At 38.9% G+C, this 23,853-nt stretch overlaps 1 protein-coding gene across 2 annotated transcripts in view; it reads left to right on the forward strand.

The window, feature by feature from the left end:
* The window catches only part of PER2 (period circadian clock 2), a 63,973-nt gene extending 40,379 nt beyond the window's left edge, over positions 1-23,594 (forward strand). For both annotated transcript variants that reach the window (XM_019533095.1, XM_019533096.1), the window contains 11 exons: positions 904-1,035; positions 3,817-3,913; positions 5,319-5,475; positions 5,582-5,706; positions 8,339-8,509; positions 8,787-9,047; positions 9,812-10,671; positions 13,438-13,624; positions 14,774-14,966; positions 17,225-17,375; positions 21,086-23,594. In XM_019533095.1, the coding sequence (XP_019388640.1) occupies positions 904-1,035; positions 3,817-3,913; positions 5,319-5,475; positions 5,582-5,706; positions 8,339-8,509; positions 8,787-9,047; positions 9,812-10,671; positions 13,438-13,624; positions 14,774-14,966; positions 17,225-17,375; positions 21,086-21,235 (2,484 nt within the window). In that variant the 3' untranslated portion in view covers positions 21,236-23,594. The remainder of the gene's footprint in view (positions 1-903; positions 1,036-3,816; positions 3,914-5,318; positions 5,476-5,581; positions 5,707-8,338; positions 8,510-8,786; positions 9,048-9,811; positions 10,672-13,437; positions 13,625-14,773; positions 14,967-17,224; positions 17,376-21,085) is intronic.
* The last annotated feature ends 259 nt before the right edge of the window (positions 23,595-23,853 follow it).

Consider the following 23,853-nt stretch of genomic DNA (forward strand, 5'->3'; position numbering starts at 1 on the left):
CAGCAGGCATTGGGGGGGAGTCACTGTTCCCCCGAGCACCGCCAGGAGTGACCAGGAATAACGGTCACAAGGTGGCAGAGGGTAGGTTTAGGTTAGATATCAGGAGGCGCTACTTCACGGTCAGGATGGCTAGGGTCTGGAACCAACTTCCAAGAGAAGCAGTGCAGGCAATCTTTCCTGCCATGGCAGGGGGTCCGACTAGATGATCTGCTCAGGTCCCTTCCGACCCTAGAAACTATGAAACTAATAAGTAGCTGGCACTGTTTTATGTACAAGACTTTCAGTTGTTTTATAGGAATGCAAAGATAAAGCTAAGGTTCATTTTTTTTTAATCCCAATGACAGGTTTTTAGATCTATATATCTTTTTTGTTCATTTAATAGGGTTTTCTCTTAAACTATTTATTTAGCAATTTTGAAGTACTGCAAAATACTCCTATTCAGTCCAACAGTAAAGACATTAATAAATAGTTGTAGCTACCTAACTTTTTTTAAAGATAAAAGTTGAACAGGTAGAAATAGTTATGTTGTTGAATTCAGACTTACTCTTTTTTTTTTTTTAACTTGCTGTGGTTTCTCTTGTACTCTGTCTTCATTAAATTGTCTGTAAAGCTTACGTAGTCCTATATTGAGTTGGTGTCCAGACTATTAGTGCACCAGATGTTCTGAGGGTTGTATATATGCAGAGTTAATTGGAAAATTGAGGAATAGGACTGCCATCTGAGAGTATCTCCTTGTGTAGATATAGTACTGTACCTTTGATATAAAGATATACTTTGGTTTCATCTGGGACTTAAAGGAAACGTACAGGCTAGAATCTTGTTAGCAGTTTGTTTTTATCATTGTGTATTGCTGTTATAAACTTCAGTTGTGTTAAAGTTTAGTTGCAAATATTTTGTTTTTAGCCTGTACACAACAGTGGATCCAGTGGTTATGGAAGCTTGGGTAGCAATGGATCACATGAGCATTTAATGAGCATGGCATCGTCCAGTGACAGCATTGGGAACAACAATGAAGACACCCAAAAGGATAAGCCTGTAGGTTTTATTTTTAAAACTCTCTGAATTTAAATATTTGATATATAACTCAGAAGAATTTTCACTATTGATGTAGTTGTAAATTCTAGATTGAGTTGGCCTGGGACAAGTCACTGCTCCAATTACAGCTCTCCTAGGTAGCTCACAGACAGAAGATGGTGGAGGAGTGGGAGGGGAGGGTGGTTTCCTATTTTAAAAGATGAGCCTTGCTTAAAATTAGGGCAACAGTGCAGTATGGCACAATGAAGGTTGGGGGAGGTAGGGGATCAGTGGGTTAAAAGAGGAAGTCATCCACTAAGCTAACCCCTGTTGTTTGGATACATGGGCCATAACATTGTGCCATGTTATGTCTCTGTCCTACCATGTCATTGGATACATAGGAAAGAAAAGTGGATACATTTATCTTCCTTTGAATTGAAAGACAGTCTCCAGAAGGATAGTAAACTTGTATAATACATCATCAGCTTCTTTTAAGGGAATAACTCCCCTCTATTGCAGTTGTGGGAGACTTGCTTAGAGTAGGTTTGGTTTGTGGGAAGAGTCAAGCATGGATTACAGTGGAGATGTTACTCTTGTTGGTATAATTGGAGTTGATGTAAACAAAGCCAAGACAGCTTTAAACTCACTAATTTGGGTGCCCAGTAAAGCAGGGACTGCAAAACCTGCCCAGGAGCTTGTGTAAATATGTGACTCAGGCTGGCTTCTGGAGTTCTCTGCTGCTGAAGCAATGCTATTAGTTGTACCCAAGCTAGTTTTAAAGCCATCTGGGGCATGCCTGTCTGCTTGAGCTACACCTTTAGAATGTAGCATATACCTACATTAACTTTCTGTGGTGAAAAGAGGGTAGAAGAGAACAGCTTGTTTTGGAAGAATGGATGACTGGCAGAAGGGAAGGAGGTTAAGCTTACTTTTAAAAAGGGGTTTCTTTGATTTAATCTGTTAATTGTGTGGGGATGGAGCTATGGGATATGTTACTGTGAAGCCCCTTCTTGGTTGATAAAGAGTAGGTGTGAAAATCACTTATCCTTCACATACTTCACTAGAGGTCTGTATTTAGTTGCTCAGCTGCAACAACACTGCTATTTGTTAGATCTGAATAATGGGTCAAAGCTGTTGAAACAAACCTTGATATAAAATGTTTAAAACCCATGACAAAATCGATTGTAAAATTTTGCTGGCTGTTGTAAATAATTCAGTCCTTTCAGGAAATTCTGCATATGAATGACAGGCATTTGAAAGATTAGCAGTGAATTTTAAAATCAGCTTACAGCTTTAGGGGCTGTAAGAGGAATGGGAACTTATTTAAATTATTCTTAGCCTCTCTCAATTATTCCTACTGCTAACATATAAGAAACACTTAATTTTATTTATTGTAAATTGGTAATTGTTTTGCATCCTTCTGAAAATAGTTAAGCAGTTCAAAACAATTAACAAGATGCAAGTTTCTTTTCTAGTTTTGTTTCTCCCCCACCCCCACCAGCTAGGTAATGTTATCAAAAGTCTTTAGCAATGTAGGTCCTTTCAGAAGTTTTTTTTTTTCCAAAACCATGGAATATTTTGAGCCATATATGTACATGCAGAGATTTGTTTGCATGGACTATAGGGGTGCACTGATAGATTTTGATACCGATAGCTGATTTTTTAAGGGAGCATATTGGCCAATACCGATCAGATTTTCCTATACCAGCCCGGCAGCCTGGAGAGCTACCTGCAGCTGATAAGTCTGGTGTGGTGGAAGGAGAGGGGAGGGGAGAGGGATAGGGTGTTGGGGGGGAAGATCAAGGCCCCCTCATAGTGAGGAAGGAGTGGGGCTGGGCCAAGCGCTGCCCAGCTGGGGCAGGACAAACATGGGACAGAGCCCTGGCTTGTTTGGGGGTGGGGCAGCTGTCACCTCTGTGTGCTGCTCATTTGGGATCTGCTTGCCTGGTGGCTCCTGCTGCTTGTCCAAGAGGGCATGGGAGGGGAGCGTGTGCCCCCAGATTTGCCCGGGCCGGGAAGTCCCATGCAGCTCTGGCCCCAGCCCACCTCACCCCTCGCAGATTCGGGGGCACAAGCCTCCCCATGCCCTCCTGGACGAGCGGCAGAAGCTGCCAGATGAGCAGGCAAGTGCTGGACCAGCGACTCCCAGATGAACAGTGCACAGCGGCAGGAGCTGCCCCCCTGCCCCTGTGGGGGCCATGATCTGCCTTCCTACACTCTTTCCCTCCCCCCTCCCCTTCTACCACACCAGACGTAAGCTGCAGCTCTCCAAGTTGCTGGACTGTGCTCCTTGCTGCCTGCATGTGGCTGCACACACATAGCCATTTATCAGCCAAATTATCAGCCACATCAGGCTGATTTCTAATACTGTCAATTTTCTTTATGTTGGTACCGATCCAATATTGGACCAGTGTATCGGCATACCTCTAATGGACTAGTATGCTTTGTCTTTTTGTTGTCCTACTTAGCCAGATAGACACTTGTCTTCTGCTATTCTATTATCAAGTAACAGCTTTTTCTTTTCAACGAGTGGTTTTGTGAAGCCATCTGCATTTGTGTCCAAAAATACAGTATTGCTTTGTGTATTTAACATTCTTCTTTCAAAACATACGTTTCATTGATGGTTCATGTATGTTAAAAAGGTCATGTAAGCAAAATCCTGTTCATTAGAAGCTGAGCCTTCTAACGGGAGAGAGTCCCATGTGGTGTTCTAGAAAAAATGAAGACTGCATACGTATGACTGAAGTAAACACTTTTTTTTAACAACCATTTTCTCTTTTTCTTTCTTATGGCTGTTTTTAGGAGACTTGTCACGATCCATGTAGAGTCAGAAATAAAGGGCAATATGTCTTTACTGACTGTAGAGCAAAGTTGGAACACAAGAAAAACCCTTTTGCAGGTACAGCAGTAAGAGCTTAGATAACATATTGGTTTGTTCTGGTGGGATGCAACACAACACAACAGTAGAATTTCAAATCTTTTGTTGGAGTCCACTGAAAAAGTGCTGCAGTAACTACAAGGCAGGAAAACATTTGTCAGGATATAATGCTAACTAGGAATCCAAAGTCAGTATTTTATTTATTTATTTAAGAATGTGCTAGTTCAACATATCTAAGTTTGGTATTCAGCATACTAGGAAGTATTCCATAAAACAAAAACAATTAGTATTTATAGCCTGCAACAGGTAACAGCAGAGTAGATATTGAAATAGTTGCCATGGTCAAACAGAGCTGCTGCTCTGAGGTTCTGATGAGATGAAATGTTTGAGCTGCTTTAACACTTTGTACATAGATGTAAATTATGCTAAGATCTGGCATGGACAGAATGCAAATATTGTAGGGTAGTGGCATGCAATAAGTGATTATTATGATATCTCATCAGTAATTGACAAAGGAGTAAATTACTACCCTGGGATTAATCTTCTGAACAGAAGGCATTTGTCTTGGTGTAGAGTGTTATTGCTTCCTTACCAGGTAATTCTTCACCAGATGTAAACCAAGTTAAGGGTTTTATATAATCTGTTCCTTTCTTTACCTTGAAAAAAGGTAACTTACACCTAAATTTCAAAGAGTTAAATAAAAGCTTGAAATTTTATGAGGAAAATTTTACAGAAAACTAAAAACGGGTAACCTTTCTTTCTGTATGCGACTTCTAAAATTAATCTCATCACTGATAAGATTTAAAATTACGAGATTCAAGTACAATGATGTTTAAGAAACTAATGCCAAAATGCCTACCCGTGTTTTAGATCGGTGACAATGTAGGCAGCTGCACAGCAGTGGGGAGTACTGATAGCATTGTCAAACACACCCATTGTTTATAACCGTGTAGAGAGATGTGTTCCAGTAAATGATCGTTGTACATGAAATGGTGCATTTGGAAACTGTCATTTTTTTAAATACCCTTTTAATTTAGGCTGTTTCTGCAGTTAATTTGTTTATTATCTGTATCTGACACAGTGATCCTTAGATCTCTGTAAATCTATTTTGATGCTACTGACTGTAAATATGTAACTTGCAATTTCATTTTTGTTTTCCTCTTCATTAGCGCACTAATCCAAACTAAATTCCATATTAACATGGAGTATCCATAATCCTTACTGTTTGCTAACCGCGTTTATTCAGTATTTCTCAACATGTTTGTGCTATCATTGGTTTAGTATAATAATTTTCCTGGTCTAATAGCATTTGGCTGGAAAATAACTTGCAACTCATCCAGAAAGATTTGTATTAAGAGCTTGATTTACTACCGTTTTAACTTGGCATTACGAAGGATGGATTTGTAACAAGTGTGTCTTTAAACAGAAAAAACAAATGGCCCCACTGTTCATATGAAAGATGCATCTGGAATGAATGCTGTAGCCATTGCTGCCCATAAGAATGTGATTACAGAGAAACTAGCTTGGAAGGAGCAACCTGTGTATTCCTATCAACAGATTAGTTGTTTAGACAGTGTCATCAGGTAAACAGCTACCCTGTGTATGTTGCTAGCATGTAAATAACAATTTATTAACACCCAGATTTGCAAATGTCCATGTGTTAATATTGTTTAAACCCTTATTATATAGGTACCTGGAGAGTTGTAATGTGCCTGGTACAATGAAGAGAAAATGTGAACCATCATCAAATTCCATTTCACTGAATTCTGATGATCATAAACAAAAAACAGTTAATGCTGTACAGCCTATGAGAGGTATGTAACTTTCTTCATTATGTAAAGAATCGGCCAAGACATAAGTTATTACCACAGTAATAAGCAGAACTATCACAGGTGTAGTTTTTTTACAAAAAAGTTAAGGGGAAATGCCTTTGTCACACATTAGCTTCATTTCCAGCAAGACATTATGTAAAGTCAAAATTCCAAATCAATTTTGTGAGATCTGCCAATTGTAGGACTTTTTTTATATACTCTGAGCAAAATACATTGGTATTAGATAATATAGTTTGTATTAATCTCTACCGTTTCAGTAGTGTATCATTTTTTAGGTTTGATAATCTTTTTGCAGTTAGGACTCTTTCATCAGTAACCCATTCTAGGAGGCCCCAATTGCCAATTATAAATAGCAGTAGTATTAATCTCGTTTCAGTTTTGGCGTTTGATCAGTTGCATTTATGGTCACTAAGTGTGTTTAATATGCACAATTCATTTAACACTTAGCTTGGCATTCGCATTTGAAGAAAGTAGCACTGTATATGACTACTTGTAACTTCAAATTGCATAATTACACTGTGCTCTATCTATAGCATTTATCTCGGAGGCTGAAAAATATCTCTGCAGGAACGCTGAAAGAACTTGCACATTTGCCTTACAAGTCCAATAGCATGTTTTTTAATAAGTGTTAAATTGGAATGGCCCCATGTGACTTGAAACTAGCAAATGTGGCACATGCATTGAAGGGAGAAAGGAGAGGTCTAAGCATTTTTTTGTTTGTTTGCTTTTTTAAGTAAAATTTCTCATTGGTGTATGCAAGGCTCTACTGTATTTAGTATTTGCCCAAATCCAAGACTGAATTTACAAAGACCCCCTCAGTAATTAAATTCTCTATATAGAAAATTGTTATAATTTTCTATGTATATAATCTATGTAATAGTGTCCTCTTAACTTCATTCTCCCTCTCCTCCCCACTGCAATGGCTAGAAAAACAGCAGTGGGGGACAGGCAGTTAGCCTCTGCCCCTGCACGCTCCTCCAGTGCCTGCCCCCACCCCCGCCATGGGAACGGTAACAGATCTTGTCTAGCTGCAGTGCAGTAAAGCACTCAATATGATTATCACATGGGGGATTTATTGGGTAAGATGCGGTTTGGTACAAGAGATGGTTGTGAGTTCTATAAGGAATTGGTTGAAGATAAGATGACAGAAGAGGGTTAAAATGGGAAGTATTATGTTGCAGTTAGGCTAGGTAAGGTCCTCAAGGATCAGTCTTGAGACTGATTTTTATTTATTAATTTTGTTAGTAAGGACTTTATTGCCTAGGTCACTAGTAAAATTCAGACAGTAAAAACTGGGAGGCATCATCTGTACCAGGGGCATCAAACTCATTTGGCACTGCAGGCTGGATCAGTGGCACAGGGCTAGTCTATGGGCCAGATCAGGCTCTAGCAAATGCTGCAGGTGATGCAGCCAGGGACCCAGCCCCAGTGAGCGCTGCAAGCAGTGCAGATTCCAGACACTGCATGCAGGGATGGTCCAGCACAGCAAAAGGGAAAGCACCAAGGGCCAGATACAGCTGCAAACTGTATGTTTGACACCACTGATCTATACAGAGTAGGACTGGAATACAGTAAGAAAGATTTAAGTGTTCTTAAGAACTTAAATGATATAAATGAGAGAAAATGTAATTATACAAAATACTAGGTCATGCACTTAATGGACTAAAGAGTTCCTGCTGTAAGATGGGGATTCTGCAATTGGAAATGATAAAAGGAAGGAAAAGACCTAAGAGTACTAGTTGGTCACTGGACAGCAATGATCCAGCAAGGTGGTATGCTCACAAAAAGGGAAGTGTATTTTTAGAAGATGTATCAGATGAGGTTCATCTAGTACAGAAATGAAAATACTTGTGCGTCTTGTATGAGGACAGATGAGACCTTATCTAGAATATTGTATGCAGTTGTGGTCGCCTATCTTGAAGAAGCATGAATTCAAACTGAGACAGGTGCATAGGAGAGTGACCAGGATGATTAGAGGAATAAGAAACCTATCTTATGCAAAAGAACTTCACTTGTTCAGCCTTGCAAATGTGTATATTGAGAGGGGATTTATAGATTGTGATCACATCTGTGGGGAAGGAGCAAGAGGTAAATATCAGAGAGCAAGAAGAGCTAATCAGAGTAAAAGACAGTAATGTACAACAGCAGATGGACATAGATGGGCCTAATAAATTTAGGCTAAGAAGGCCTAAAGTGATCGTGGAAGAATATTTATTAACATTAAAGGGAAGGAAAGTTTTGGAACACTTATGGCAAACAGAAATGGAATTGGTATTCAGGTGGAACTAGATAAGCTTAGGAAAAGGATTATATGATATGGATACCTTGGGACTGGGTTAACGAGCCAAGAGTTTTACTCCAATGTTCCTAAAGAGTTCTGGGTGGCAAACACAAAATCAGAAAACTGAATCTTCAACGTTATCAAAATTTGTTATAGCCTGGGGGTGGGAGGGAAGTGAAGTCGGTCAGAAAAAATAGTGAATTTGAATAACTTTCATTTTTCTAGAACTAATTCAGCCTGTTATGACTCCAGACAGATTGTTTTTCATTTGTATATTTTGTTTAATCTGACAAAGTCTTATTAACTTGTTCATTTTGTTGAAAATTAATGTAGACCCTGCTTTGAAGACATCTAAAAGGTCAAATGGTCCTCCAGTAGTTGGTGCACACTTGACTACTTTGGCTCTACCTGGAAAACCAGAAAGTGTTGTGTCTTTCACCAGTCAGTGCAGCTACAGTAGTACCATTGTTCATGTTGGAGACAAAAAAACGCAACCTGAATTAGGTACAGTACTTATGTATTTTGCAGAGGAATAGCTGAGTTCAAGACTTTTGGGTTTTGGGGTTTGTTTTTTGTTTTTTAAAGTTTGTAAAGCTTGTGGGAATAGGTGCATAAAACTATTAACACTCATCTGTAGCTATAAAACCCCTGTGGAACCAGAATAAGCATGGATGAACATTTTTAATGGTTACAGTGAAGCCGTTACAAAGTTCTAATCAATTTAAAATGAAATTGAACTACTTTATCGACACATGCTTTAATTATCTACTTCTATTTTTAGAAATGATAGAAGATGGTCCGAGTGGAACAGAGATCTTAGATGGTCAGCTTTTTGCCCCTCCATCCAACAGTGCTCATGTAAACCAAGAAAAGGAGCCATTTAAAAAATTGGGTCTTACAAAGGAAGTCCTTGCAGTCCACACACAAAAAGAAGAGCAGAGTTTTCTGACTAAGTTTAAGGAAATCAAAAAATTCCACGTGTTTCAAAACCGCTGCAATTACTACTTGCACGACAGACCTAAAGGACGTCCTTGTGAACGTGGTAAGGCAATAGATACTGTCTTAGGCTCATTGTTAGACTAAAATCATCTTTTGAATAGTTGTCTGGAAGGGGATGGGGGCCAGGACTGTAGTTTCATTTTTATCGTTGTCAAAGGCCAAGGATGTGTATTTGTAGTTTGAAACAGTAATCTGTCAATCTACCATTGGTAGAAAAGAGCTTCATTGCATATAATCTTTTTATTATTATTTGATATATTTCTATCTGCAAGGAGTATTTCCTAAGGGGGCAGTCTATTTATCTTTAGCATACTTTTCCTCTCTCTTCTCTTCTCTCCTCCTCCCCTCCTGCCCCCGACTCCCTTTTTTTTCTCTCTCAAAAATTTTTTCACCTTCTGTATTTTTCCTTGTGGGATTGCTTCTGATGTTTTTCCATTTGAAGAATACTTCTTTCAGTGGTGAGGAGTTGCTAAAAAGCAAGATGCTTATTCCTCCAAAGCTTATTCCTCCAAAAGCTGCAGCCAACACCTGCGAGGCAAGCAGGGTGAAGAACCATATTTTGGTTACATGGGCCACATTTCAACTCCCCCCCCCCCCCCCGACCTCCATATTTGTACCAATATTTCTGCTCCTGCAAAGAGACCTAATCACTTTGCCAGTGGCAAAAGAATAAACCCTACTCCTTCCTGTTTGGTTCCTTTCTAGTGACATAAAAATAGTGAAACAGGCAAGGTTTTAAACATCTCTTGAGAATAGCTAAATGAGGTACCATTAAATTGCAAACAGCTTTCTCCTGTTATTTTCCAGGTGTTCGTGGTCAAAGAAATGGTATTTCTGGAATGGACCAATCTTGGAAAAAAAGTGGAAAGAACAGGAAATCGAAGTCTAAACGAATAAAGCCACAAGAATCCTCAGATAGCACAACTTCTGGAACAAAGCCCCCTCACCGATTTCCACTGCAAGGTCTAAATAGCACAGCTTGGTCGCCATCAGATACATCTCAAGCAAGCTACCCGGCCATGTCTTTCCCTACTGTTATGCCTGCGTATCCACTTCCAGTTTTTCCAACATCAGGAACTGTACCACCATGTCCTGAGACATCCCTCTCAGGTTTTAATGAATTACCAGATGCTGGCAGTAGTTGTCCCATGCAAACACCACAGTTTTCTGCACCTCTTGTGACACCAGTAGTAGCACTAGTGCTTCCCAACTATGTATACCCTCAAATGAACAACAATATGCCACAGACACTTTATCATGGCCAGCCTAGTTTTCCTGCCCATCCCACTCTCTCTTCACCATCGATGTTTCCCCCACCGCCTCCATTTGCTGCTCCCAACTCTTTCCCCCAACAGACATTTTTTCCAGCACAGTCATTCCAGTATAGTCCACCAGCAGAAAGTGAAAAAGTTCCTGTTGTGGAATCACGAAATGAGCAGTCTCGTTCCTCCACTCCACAGTCTCTTGGCCTACGAGATCAAGCCTCACCCCCTTTGTTTCAGTCGAGATGTAGTTCTCCTCTACAACTAAATCTTCTGCAATTAGAAGAAATCACCAAAATTGCTGAAAATGGTACTGCTTCTGGCTTAAATGGAGCTTTGCTTGAAGGAGCTGCCACAAGCAAAACTGTGTCAATGGAGGAGTGCAGCATAAAGGGTTCTTTACCTGTAAGTGAAAAATGTACCCCAGGGCATCTTGAAGAGATTAAAATTTGTTATCATTTTCTCAAGTGCCATTTGATTTTTTTTTTTTTTGGTATCTTTTTGCCTTAGAAATTAAAGAGGCTATATTGACTTAATAGATTGACCTATAACTTGAATTTATTAAATCCAAACTTCACCAAGTTCTAGCAAAATAAACTTTAAACCCAGTCCTTCCTGAGGAACAAAGGAAAACCTTAAATGTATTTTTTGTACTAGATAGAAATAGCATGTGTTCTTGTTCCATGACATCTTACTTTCTCAGAATTAAATTTAACTATATAGAGTTTAGAACTGGAAGCTTAAAAGCATAAGATGTTGACCTCAGAACCAATGCATTTTATTTTATTAAGGTTAACGCAAAATTACTGGCCTTTCAAAAGCACTAGTGAAGAATTTTTTAACAACTTAAAATTAAATATAACATTTTGGTTAAAAGCTTTAAAGGTCATTAGGAGAAAATCAAACTGGACTAGGAAAAAAGCATTTTAAAATAAGTTTTCTGTAACGTTAAAATCTAAACTATAGTTAACTGACAACAATTAAGTCAGGAATGAATTAATGCAGGTTTCGGTAATGCATGGACTGTCAGCCAATTTTTCCTTTACCTCAAGTTCTTAAAATTTTGAGAACTGAGCAGGTATTGGCTCAGCAAATTTTAAAATATGAAGAAAAAACCTTTTGAATAATGTAGGATATATATAGACTCCTACAGCACAGGTTGGCTAATACTGAAACGGTATGGTCATTTGTTAAGCCTTAAACATGTACAGACTGTGTGTAGCACACTGTATTTGTGTGTGAAGTCATAAATCTGTAAGATATATGTATTCACTTTATAAATCTAGTTAAGAGTCATTAAATATCTAGTGCAGTTAACTTAGTAGTTAATATGAATGATTCCCTAGAATTAGGAATTGCGATTTTTATTTTATTTTTTTCCAAAATGCACTGGTGCTCACACATAAGCCCCTGACTTTCTCTCCAGAGGTTTGCCACTTGGCATTACCAGTTTGATACTATTACATCTAAGAACCTAAACATTTAAATATGACTGTCTTGATGCAGAAAGTAAAAGCCAAATACATGTTTGATTTAGCACTGCTGTTTAGCTGATGGGACAAATTTCAGCAAAGAAGAACAGTTTCTATGCTATAGTAGATAATGTCCCATTTTTAATATCTCCTGTTGAAAGGTTGAATCTTCAAGGATCCTTGAACTGTAGTGCAGCAATACCTTTCCAGTTGGGTTATACCTTTAAGGAAACTTTTCAGTTGAAAGTCATTGTCAGTCTTGCTGATATTAGGGTAAAAAAATCTTACAATAGTCGACTTACGAGCAAAACATCAGTAGTTGTTTGCTTTCATGTTAAGTTTTTCTAACTTCTCTGAACTTCTGAAAATAAGCTGCCATGTTTTTCAAAACCTGCCAAGTATAACTTTATTGCAGCTGCTAGGAAATCATTACTGAAGTACTCTTCTTAACGAAGATAGGTAGATATTATTCATAGAAGTCTAATTATGTTACTGGAAATAGCGCATGACAATACTTTGTCTAGCAGCAGTTTTTTTGCCCGGCCACATATATGTATTTTTTTAGCCTCCTTTTTTATAAACCTTTTGGGTGTTCTACTCTTAAGTTTTTCACTGCTGAATCTAAGCTGATTTAGAAATCAATATAAAAGTGCTCATACAAATAAAACTCCTCCCCTAAAGCAGTCCATGCAAGCAAGCTATTTATCATCCTCTGACTCAGAAAGGGCAGGATAGGATTTAATAGGCCTCCAAAAAGACATTCAAATAAAATAATGGTATGATGGGATCTTGATTCCTTGTTCCCAACAACTGCAGGTCGTGCAATGCCACACATGCGTGGCAGGACATGTGATACTTCTTTCTGGACTGAGGACTAATCCTAGTTATGCCATGAAAGCTAGCTACCAGATGGGATGCTTTGAAGTACCAGGTTACAGCAAGCCCCAGAGCTCATCCCCACCGGGAACTTCAGAATCCCAGATTTATTCTAGACCTGGGGCTGCCCAAGTGCTGATGCAGATCGTCAGCTGAATACTTCATGGGGCATGCCATACAATTCAGTCACAAAGATATGCTTTATGTGGAGTATCTTTGTGCCTGGATTTTCTACTTTATGGGGCCATAAGTTGGCCAAACATGTGGCATGTTGCTATTTATGACAACATGTTAAGCATGCTGGAAATGTAATTATATGCCTGGGGCCTTAGAGACTAACTGATCCAGAGAGGTATGAGCTTTCATGGGCAACAGCATACTTCACCAGATGTTACTGTTCGCTCAGTATAACCAACAGCTGTAATTTAGCTCTTACAGGAAGTGTAAATTTTGTAGATAGATCACAGTAGAGATGGTTCCAAAGTCATTCCCGTACCAGTGAATTCTAGATGCTGTAGACAGAGGCTCAGGTTTCTTCACAATAAAGTCCATCAGTACTGATCCATTAACACACCTTCCTCTGCTGACTGTTTTTAAAATAAAGCTTCAAATCCAAAAGAGTTGTTAAATTAAAAGTTTACTGGACAATCTGAACAGTCTATGTCTACCACCTTCAGTTCAGCATACCAGTTAGTCTTGTCATATATTGTACAGCCTTTCTTTTTTCCTCTGAATTAGCTGCATTTACTCATATTAGGTACAGAAGTGATGTCTGTGACCACTTTAACATAAATAAGTTGAATGCACTTTATTCCATCCCCAGGTGAAATCTCTAATGGAAGCTCAGAACAGTGATGCACTCTCTATGTCAAGTGACTTGCTTGACATTTTATTTCAAGAGGATGCGTGTTCAGGCACTGGTTCAGCTTCATCGGGTAGTGGTGTGTCAGCAGCTGCTGAATCATTAGGATCTGAATCCAATGGCTGCGGGATGTCAGGGAGTAGAACAGGTAACATTTACCAGTGGTGAATGTAATTTGCCTGCTAGTGTCTCATGGGGAATGGTGCACAAGATATCCTTGTGACTATCATTTTGAGCTCAAAAGTTTTCCAGGAAAATCTTCTATTTAGTGTTGGCTACTTAGAAGGTTTATAAACATAATCTTATTCCTTGTTTAAGAATGTCAGCCTTTGATTCAGAGGTTACTATTCTTGTAGATACCTCTGTGGTAACTTGCATATGCTTTTTTAGTTGCATTGGGACCGTAAGGTCAGTTAGGAGGGTATAAACAATTTTGACAGATAAATGAATCTGTTGTCTTTGTTTCCTTTTAGAAAACAGTTTAAGAAGCCTTGATTCTTTTAAATGTAATTTTAAGCTCCGGATCTAAGTTTTAGGAAAATTCCAGAACATATCTTTTGCTATCTATAAACTTTATGATTAGCATCATCTTCTTTCACAATCCCATTTCAAATGGTTTAATTCATTTTCTTTTATTCTGGAGTTCCTACTTGGTATTTAGTGGTAACAGCTGTATGTCGGAAAGTTTCATTTCTAACAGGTTAGATGTAATGGCATGTCTAGAGATTAAATGGTTGTCCAAGTGTTCTACCACTGTTTCTCAACTTTTTAAGTAGCAAGTACCCCCTAACTTCTGAAAATTTTAATAAGTACTCCAACACTCAATTTTCCAGGGGATTTTATACTTGCAGACTAATGTGTGCTATATGTTGGAAGAAGGGCTGTGTATATTAGGCCGTGATATGACAGGTGTCTGATCTGGTATAGGTAGGGTTGCAACCTTTTACACCAAGGGTGCACAACTCAAGTATGTACCTGGGCTAGAAGTGATGTTTGCCAAAGCTAAGAGAGTTGAACCCAGTGCTGCACACCAAATTATTCCTGGGGAATTACAATTTTTTGCCATAGTTTTGAGAGGAGGAAGGAGCAAGAGAGTGAGGAAAAGAGGGCAAGAGAGTGTGGGGGTACCTGCATACCCACTGCCCAGGGGTATGCGTACCACAGGTTGAGAAACTATATTCTACCACATATTTCCATCATGCATATACACTGACTATAAAACACAAACAAGGCTCAAACAGATAATTTTATATGAAATATTGGACCTTTATAATAAAGTTATGTTTTATTTTTAAAGGCAGTAGTGAAACAAGTCATACCAGCAAATACTTTGGGAGTATTGACTCTTCAGAAAATCAACATAAAACAAAAAAGAGAACAGAAATGGAAGAAAATGAGCATTTCATTAAATATGTCCTTCAGGATCCTATCTGGCTGCTGATGGCTAATACAGATGATGCTGTTATGATGACATACCAGATACCATCCCGGTAAATCTTACTCTATTCATAAGCTGCATAGGTGTTATGGGGATAAACGTATAGATTGCTATTTCAGTAATTTTCTTGACCTGGAACAGAGACGGTGGTAGTAGCATTCTGCTTTCCAACGTGTAGCCTTTTCTATTCTTTCTTCTGCTAACTAGAATAAGCGATATGAAAGAAGGATATGTAGTAATTGCTAAGCGTGTGTGTTTTATAAATCCTGTACTCTAACTAGCAGACCTTTGCCAGTCAGAGTGCCTGGAATACTGTGCTGGGAAGTGTGTGCAGGTCCCTATACTCTAGTAGGCTGTTGCCCATGACTTCCCATTCAGATGCCATCTTCTTTCTCAGTCTCTTGCCTGATTGTAACTTGCTGGTGTCTCTTGCCCTTCTCAAAGCCGAAAGAATAAGGACCCACAAGCAAGGAGTAAAACCTTCATCAAAATCGCTGCTGTACATTTTTATCTTGCTGTTTTGTCAGCCTATATTCTTAAGTAACCTAGTGTGAAGTTTTGAAAAAAGCAGGCTTTTTGTAAGGAATACTGATATTGATGGACTTGCAATAAGCAAAAAAAATATTTCTGAAAGGGAAGAAAATCATTTTTCATAACATGAAAAAGAACTCTTATGGAAGTGCTGGTAGGGAAAATGAGGTGGATAGTACATACAGTAATGACTTGCAGGTTCTCCCTGTTACCCTAGATGTTGTAATACTGTCCTGAGTTAAAAAGTACCTTGGCTTTTCTGAATTTTGTATAGCTTTGGATGATTGATTTTGAGGATGCTCCCTGTTAATATAAGTAAATATACCTAGAATTGCTAAGAGTAGAAACAGGTGCAAGGCTTCCTTGTTTTAGTGTTGGCACTGAATAGCTTGTATTAGTCACAGTGTCAGAGGTTGACAGAAAAGACTAAGGGAAAGGGGAAGTGCCCCCCCCCCCCCGAGGTGCCAACCTGTTGCAATTCCAAATGCTAGATAAAAAAATACATTTGGATGGTTGCTGGAGTGATGGTCCCAGACCCTGCTTTGCTGCAGTGGCACATGGCTAGTAAACATTTATTTTAAATTTGAGCACTCCTAAGTCAAGGTGGCATGCTTTGGATTCTGTAAGGAACAGTGTTTTCTGTCTTAGCCCATTCAGATCCTGGAGTTGCACACTCATACTGCCATTCATAGGGGAACAGGTTTCCTTTTGTAATATTCTAACCTGTATCATTAGGGTGATCGATCATACATCCCAGTTAGGACAGGACAGTCCTGGATTTCATAGGCCATCAGAGCATCCTGGCTGGTTGGCTAAAACTGAAGCAAAAGTCCTGGATTGGTGGCATTACCCTGTCCACACGTGCCTGGCCTGTCTCCTCCTCGGCAATAGTTGGAGGCTGGGGGTGGAGGGAGTGGGCTAGGCTGAGCACTGCTCCTCCTGCCTGGGGTGGGAATTGGCCAGGCGGGGGCTTGGGCACCTGTGTGAGATGAACAGGGCACCCGTGTGGGATGGCTGCCTTGGGCACCCGTGTGGGATGGCCGCTGGCAGCCTCGTGCCCTGCTGCTGCTGAGGCTAGGGATGCATGTGGCAGCCCAGGGCAGCTGCTAGCAGTAGGGGGAGGTGTCATGTGGCTGTGCAGTGCAGGCTGGCAGAGCCTGGGGCATGCCGCACAGGTGCCACTCCCAGCTGGGTCCAACCTCTACATGGGGGGGATGGACCCTGACCATGGGCTTCTTCATTGGCCTGGCCCACCCTGCCTTCAGGTTTCCTGAGAGCCACAGGGTTTGGGGGGCATGGGGTGTCCTTGTCCTACATTTCCTTGCTCTGTCCTGGATTTCCCTCAAAATTAATATGGCTGCCCTACCTATCATGCATATGCAGCCTTTGTCTAAAGTCATTCTCCCTTGTGAATACTTTGAACATATGCAGTGGCTACTGCATAGAGCCTTCATAAGAAACAGCAGCAACATGAAATGGAAGTTCTTGCCCGTTTTGCTGATGCATGCATCAGAATAACTGTCTTCATGGGTGCTTATTGGAAAATTAGAGGTCCACCAATCATCAGAGGTGTTAGTGCCTTCTGCAAATGTGGGAAGGTCCTGTCACAACCACGATATCTTTCCAGCTCTTATTTCAAGTTTGATATGGATTGCAGAACAAAATTAATGCCTTCAATCTTGTGTCTTTTCTAAGTTATTTTTGCCTGTACAAACTAGATAAATTTGAGGATAATAAAGACTCAGTCTCATTTTAATTTCTGTATCAACTTCATTTTAGAAATGTGGAAGCGGTTTTAAAAGAGGACAGACAGAAGCTAAAGCAAATGCAGAAGTTCCAACCAAAGTTTACAGAAGAACAAAAAAAGGAACTTATTGAGGTTCATCCATGGATGCAAAAGGGTGGACTTCCAAAAGCAGTTTCTAACTCAGTAAGTTTTAAATTAATTAATATTGCTTTAGTAATACCTAATTGTCTTCCATTATTTTAATTATTTGTTCTTGATGGTTTTAAATTCATGTCACAATTCAAGTTTGACAACTACTGTACATTACAAGTTTAATTTGGAAGTTTCGTTGCAATACACTTAGAAATGAACTAACTGAAATTCTGTCCATAACATTAATTACTGATATTAGAAACATGTATATAGTCTTCTCATGTTGGATCTCCAGCCAAGATCATTATCATCCTTTTTTTTTTAAGCAGAGACCCCTTCAGTTCACCATATACTCTCAAGAAAAACTTGAATGAGTAGATTGTAGCTTCAGAAACCTTCCACTGAATTGCTTCCTACCCGACATGTCTGGGAGTGATCTGGGCTAGTGCCCTGGGTCATGTGTGTGTTCTTCGGTCCATCCCTTTTGCAGTTAAAGGGGACAAACCTAAAAGGGCTACCAGATGAGGAAAAGAACTTGAACTGCCGCTGGGGAAAAATTGGAGGCTCTTGTACTTTTTGAGGCACAACTGTAATGCACATCTTATATAAAACACTACTGACCAGCAGCTACATTATTTATTAGCTACTTTCGTGTCTCTTTGTAATGGTCTGTTATTGGTCATGGATGACTTTTTTTTTTATTATTATTTCTGGACAGTTTTGATAAAGGTATCTAGCAAGTATTCTATAAAAAGAAAAAAATTAACTGTGATAGGTGCATGCCTCTGAATAACTGTTGAGGTATCCTACATCTAGGTACGTGTGTGTAAGATTGGATTCTTTTGGCCAGTCATGTCCATTGAAGCCTCACCTGCACCTACCCACCACTATATCCTAATACAGAGTATGGCCCAGCCATCTTTCAGGTCTTTTATTTTTTCCATCTGTGATTTAGAGTTTTTTTTTTCTTTCTCTTTGGTAATATCTGCTGCTCTTGTATTAGACAACCCAACAGTTTTTTTTTATAACTATTCAGACATAATTAACATACTCCACTAAATCTTCAGCCTTGTACAATTATTAGCTGTCTTTTTAATTCTTATGGATGAAATAAGGATTGTTGCATTCAAAATGAGCCCCTTTCAAGATGCAACTAACTGATGTTTTGAGGTGTGTCTTCTCCTTAAGATGGGGACATTTCCCTCAACTGTCTCCCATTTTGGTTTCTATAACACAATGAAGGTGAGAGAGAGAGAGACTTTCTTTACATTTACCTCCTAAAGTGACTAAGAGCTTTCTCAGGCCTTTGACACACATTACATTTCAGACCAGATTAACAAGGTAATCACACTTTAAATAGTATTCAGCCACATGTGCAACTTGATTTAAAGCATAATAATGGAATAAATGAACCACAATGTTATCTTCTACATTACGTGAGCAATAACTTTGTGGCTTATTTGTAGTATGCCTCAAATTGAACATGTGCCTGGGACCTGTCAGAACTCCATGTCACCCAGCTGAGTGGCACACTGGTTTTTGACAGGTCTTGGGGTATGTGGAGCCCAGCATCAAGTTGCCACATCCCAGTGCTGAGCTCCACTTGCACTAGCAGCTGCATAAACCCTGTGTGCCACCCAACTGAGCAGGTAACATAGCTTTTGACAGCTCCTGGTACACAGGGAGCTGCACCGGGGTGGTACATGGGATTTATACAACTCTTCATGTACAGCTGGGTGGCACACATGGCTTTATAGCTCCCAGTACATGGGGAACCTAGCACTGACCTGGTGCAGCCTGATACTGGGTTCCCCCTGCATTGAACTGATTGTCAGGTGGGGTTGGGGAGCATTTGGCTCCTGGCCCCAAATGACATTTAGCTAATTGGCTTTATCTTGCTTGTGTGTGGGGTCCCGGGCTCCCACTGCACCAACAAGCAAGGTGTAGTTGGGATCTAATCCCTGATCGCAAATCATGCATCCTGCCATCAGATTAGATCCCATCATGTCTTAAATTAAACATCTATCATGGGCCTCGTAGAAAGAGACAAAAGGCCTTACTGGCCTTGGACAGTCTTCCCCTTTGTGAACTTGGCTCTCAGCTCCAGCTTTCTAGGTTCTCTTTTGTTTAACTGATGTCAGATGAAACTAGCAAAAAGGGAAAGTCATTGTAGAGGTTCAGGAAAGAACACAACATCTCTAAAGGGCAGAAATATAGGTCACTTTTCCTAAGACCAAGAAGAAAGGAGCAGAGATCACTTCAGCCTATCAAAGGATACTTCATGGCTTGGAATGGGTCCTTTTGAGACCCTTGGAGCAACAGCACTGTCTCGGGAGCTTTGTGCTGCATCTAGTACAAACCCCTCAGTATACTTGCCTTGGTGTACTTGGTGCCAATGGTGTAGCTCTTGCAGTTGGAATATCAGTAACAACAGTACAGTTGCCCATATCAATTCTCAGCCCCAAAGTTTATTGTATGGGGCAACTTAACAGTGAGTGCTCAGCTTGCATCGCCACTGTTGTCCTCGGTAGTGAGGTGTTCTTTGTATTCTCAGCTTCTAGCACTGTAACATCCTTGGTGCCAGCTAGAGCAGTGTTTCTAATTTACTTGGAGCTTCATTAAAATACTACCATCTAGAAAATAATCCTTTTACCCCTTCTTCTCCCTCCCCATGCAGATGTCTTCACCTTTTTAACATAAAAACAGATTTAGCCCAGTGGTCACTAAAAGACTTGAGTTGCTCCATTATCTTTGGGACCCTACACACCAGCCACCTGGAGTGAGGGGGAACAAGACATGACTCAGTTTTTTCTAAGTAGAGAATCTCCACTGCATAGGATCAGTGAGCAGAAACCTTTTGAGTCGTCAAGGAAAAGACATCAGTTCCGACAGAACGTGTTACATCCAGACAAAACTATTAAAACTTGCTACTACAACCCACTTGAAATGCATCTTCTGAGTTAATTAAGCACTGGCTTTACCCTTTTTTTTTCCCCTAGTGTGTCCTGTTCAGACTTTCCACCTCTTCTTTCAAGGCCAGTCACAAATCTACTTTTCTATGCTTTTCTCCAGTATTTTTATTGCTGACAGCTTTGTCTGTCTGCTGATCAGTTTCTTCAGTAAACATCTGCACATTGTCTTCTACACTACACCTTATGCATATAGCACCCTAACTGTATTGATGTTAGTCTACTGTTCCTCCTTTCAGATTTATCCTAAATACTCAATTCTTGTCATGATCAGTAATAAATCGGTGAGTACCGTGAGCGGGGGAGGGTAGAAGAGCAGTGGATTCCCAGTGGAATCATAGTGCAATTCCAATCTAAATAGTAATATAGGGCTTTGATATTATTAGTGGAAACTGTAGCCTGGTAACTGCTAGTCTGCAAGTGGAGATAACAGGCATGAACATACCACATCTGTTTTTACACTGCACTGATAGTCTGTTGTTAAAAAGCAGATCTATTTAAAAGGAAATTATTAAAATTCACTCAGCACTTTTCAAGTCTGAAATGGCTTATGGCATAATGCCTTCTAGAAGTCTTTATCCCGATTCCTATGTTCAGATGAAAATGAATCATTAAAGCCATTGGGTCAAATGCTGAAAAATGTCCCAGCTATTGCTGCCATAATATGTGTGGTTCCTTATTGTTTGTTAGTAATTATACTAATAACTCGGGATAAGATCTATGATAGGCATGAGGTTGGGAGTAAGAGCTGGAATTATTAATGTCTTATGAGAGACTCTTTCTCTTTTCAAGGAGTGTATCTACTGTGAGGACAACATACAGAGCAGGTTTAACACATCATACGATGAAGAAATCCATGAAATGGAACTTAATGAAATGATTGAAAACATTGGAGAAAACAATTTGTCTGCCTTAACTCAAGCCAGTGAAGAACAAACATAACCTTTGACACTTTAGAAAAGCTGCTTTAAGCCCTGATGTTGCATCGGCAGGTCTTAAAGGTTTTGAACCTTGTTTCTAGTGAAATGAACCTGGTTTATAAAACAAATGGATTTTTTGTTCTAGAAAAGTCATTTGTGAAGGAATCTCTTTGAATAGAGGAATTCCCTTCCCTCCCCAGAAAGGACGTTGTTGAAGTTGATGTGCTATTTATGTAAAACGTAACATAAAAAATCTTTCTTTTTATATCTAAATCGTCTTTCAAATCAGAATGCCTCTTATTTTGTTCCTTGAACTGTAAAAGTTTTCATGACAGCCTACTGAATTGATAGACTAATGAATGTTGCAAAATACGCTAGTGCTTAATTATTTTTTTTTTCAACTCTTAGTAATGATGTGTTGTATTGTTCTTGTAATTTCTAAACAACTCTTTAAACCTAGTTAACATCTTGGAGTCGCTCTTATTTATTTTTTTGTAATTACTCCAACATTATGGAGAAACATTCCAATAATTTGCAAATAATCTGATTCACAATTCTTGCCCTTACTCCAATCAATCTATCCAGTCCTCTTGTTCCAGTTTACTATAATTAGATGCTGGAAATACTTTAATAGCTTATTACACATCTCATCATGTAATTTCTAGGAGGACATATATTAAAAAGTGTTATGAATGTATTAAATGTGAGGGTTGACAACTTTTTTTTATTTTTTTAAGTCTCGTATTTTAGCGAGCATTGAAGCATTATGGACTGCTTGTTACACTGACAAATTACCTTTTGAAAACTTGTGTCCAGGATACCGGCAAGCTGATCAGTTAGAAAGACTGAACTGCAGAGAAGATGCGTCTGCGCAGCACTGACTGCAAAGTTTGCAACCAATCTGTACTATTCCTTCAGTCTTGTTCCTTCATGAAGTTGTCCATCAGCTTTTCTGTTCTGGCTACATAAACATTAAATTTGCATGTTTTGGGAACAGATAAGAGATTGTTCCTTTCAGGATAATTGTTACACACAGAAGAAGTTTTGAGAAAAGTAATGACTTCATATTTGAGTTGAATGAACTGAAGCTAAGTGGACAGAAGTCCTTTATTTTCTGGGGTTTTGTGTTAGTGCCTCCGGAGTCTCAATGACCTGATTTTTTTTTTTTTTTTTTTTTGAATACATTATATGAAAATATAGTCCTTCCTGCAGATTGACAATGACAAAAAGAAAAAACAGGTGATTTTTCCAATAATTGTTCTACCAGAGGATTAGAGCTAAGTTGTCTTCTGTCAGCACTGAAACTTGGGGTGGAAAATGTATGGAGCAATTCAGGTGTGATAAAATTGGAACATAACTTTTAAATATATTTTCACTTAATATGCTCCACCTAATGCATTTTCACTCATTTAGGTTTAAGATTATTTTCTGTATTCAAAACTGGTTTTTTCTGTTTGATATGCAAAAAATATCCTGACAGTTTAAAAAAGGGTGGGGTAGGGGAAATTAACCTACAGAGATCATTGGTAGTTGTGTGGCAGTTTATGAAGAAATTCTGTGCACTGGAGTACAGCGTTCTCTGGTTTAAATAGTTCAGAGAATTTTACAACTTGATCAGTAACCATATCATCTTAATGTTATATAAAATACTGACCAGTACTGTCTCACGCTTCTGTTTTTACAGTAGAATGAGATCAAGTTTACCTCTGTATAAACAGTAATTCAAACAAGAAACACTAATTTGGGTGCGTCTTATAAAATCCAATATTTTAGGTATTTTACATATAAATGGAGCAGTACAGAGCTATACCAGCATATTACATGTATTGGTTGCTACATGTGAAAATTTTTGGTTAATATCTGGGCCAGGTTTTGGGAAAATTAAAGCTTTAAGTAAGAGTGCATTCTAAATGTGAAAATAATTTTCAGGGACTTCCCATCTACTTCAGGAGCTTCTTTGTCATTAGCATACTTTTCTCCTTTTTTAAAAAATTTTTCAGTGACTGCGTTGTACCTGTAACTTAGTGAAACTGAGATGTGGGGCAGAGAGAGACAGAGGTGTACTTAGAGCATTTTGTGGATGTGTTTACACAGGAACATATTTTTGCGTCTGTTAAAGTGTTTTTTGCATTTTCAGAGTGGTATTAACAGATTTTCTTGTAACTTTAATATTACAAGTCTCCATTTTTAGATCAGATTCTGATGTAATTGTTTTCCAAGCTATGTTGTAATATGATTTTTTGTGACAAGATATTTTTGTCAATATGTCAACAATGTTTTCTGTACACTGTGCAATATATTTGGGTTTTGTCACTTGTGACTAATTTTTAAGACTTTGCTTTTTAGAAAACTGGTAAATAAAGCATATATTTTTAGATTTCTTTTTATTTATTGATCCTGTTTATGGTAAAGTATTACGTAATACATCTAAAATAAGGTTTTTTTGAATAGATGGAGTATATTATACAAGCTACAGCTTACCATATTAAAGTATAGGAAAGAGAATCTTTGCCAGCTTCTTTGGCCAACAAAACTAGTATTCAAATCCTAAGAATTAGTGCTGTGTTGATTAGTGCTTATTGGATTCTGGATTAAGTCAATGGCCAGAGGTATCTGAGAGTATATTTAAATGTGAATTAG

The sequence above is a fragment of the Crocodylus porosus genome, unplaced genomic scaffold (assembly GCF_001723895.1).
Source record: "Crocodylus porosus isolate Cpor-Errol unplaced genomic scaffold, CroPor_comp1, whole genome shotgun sequence".
Lineage (NCBI taxonomy): Eukaryota > Metazoa > Chordata > Crocodylia > Crocodylidae > Crocodylus > Crocodylus porosus.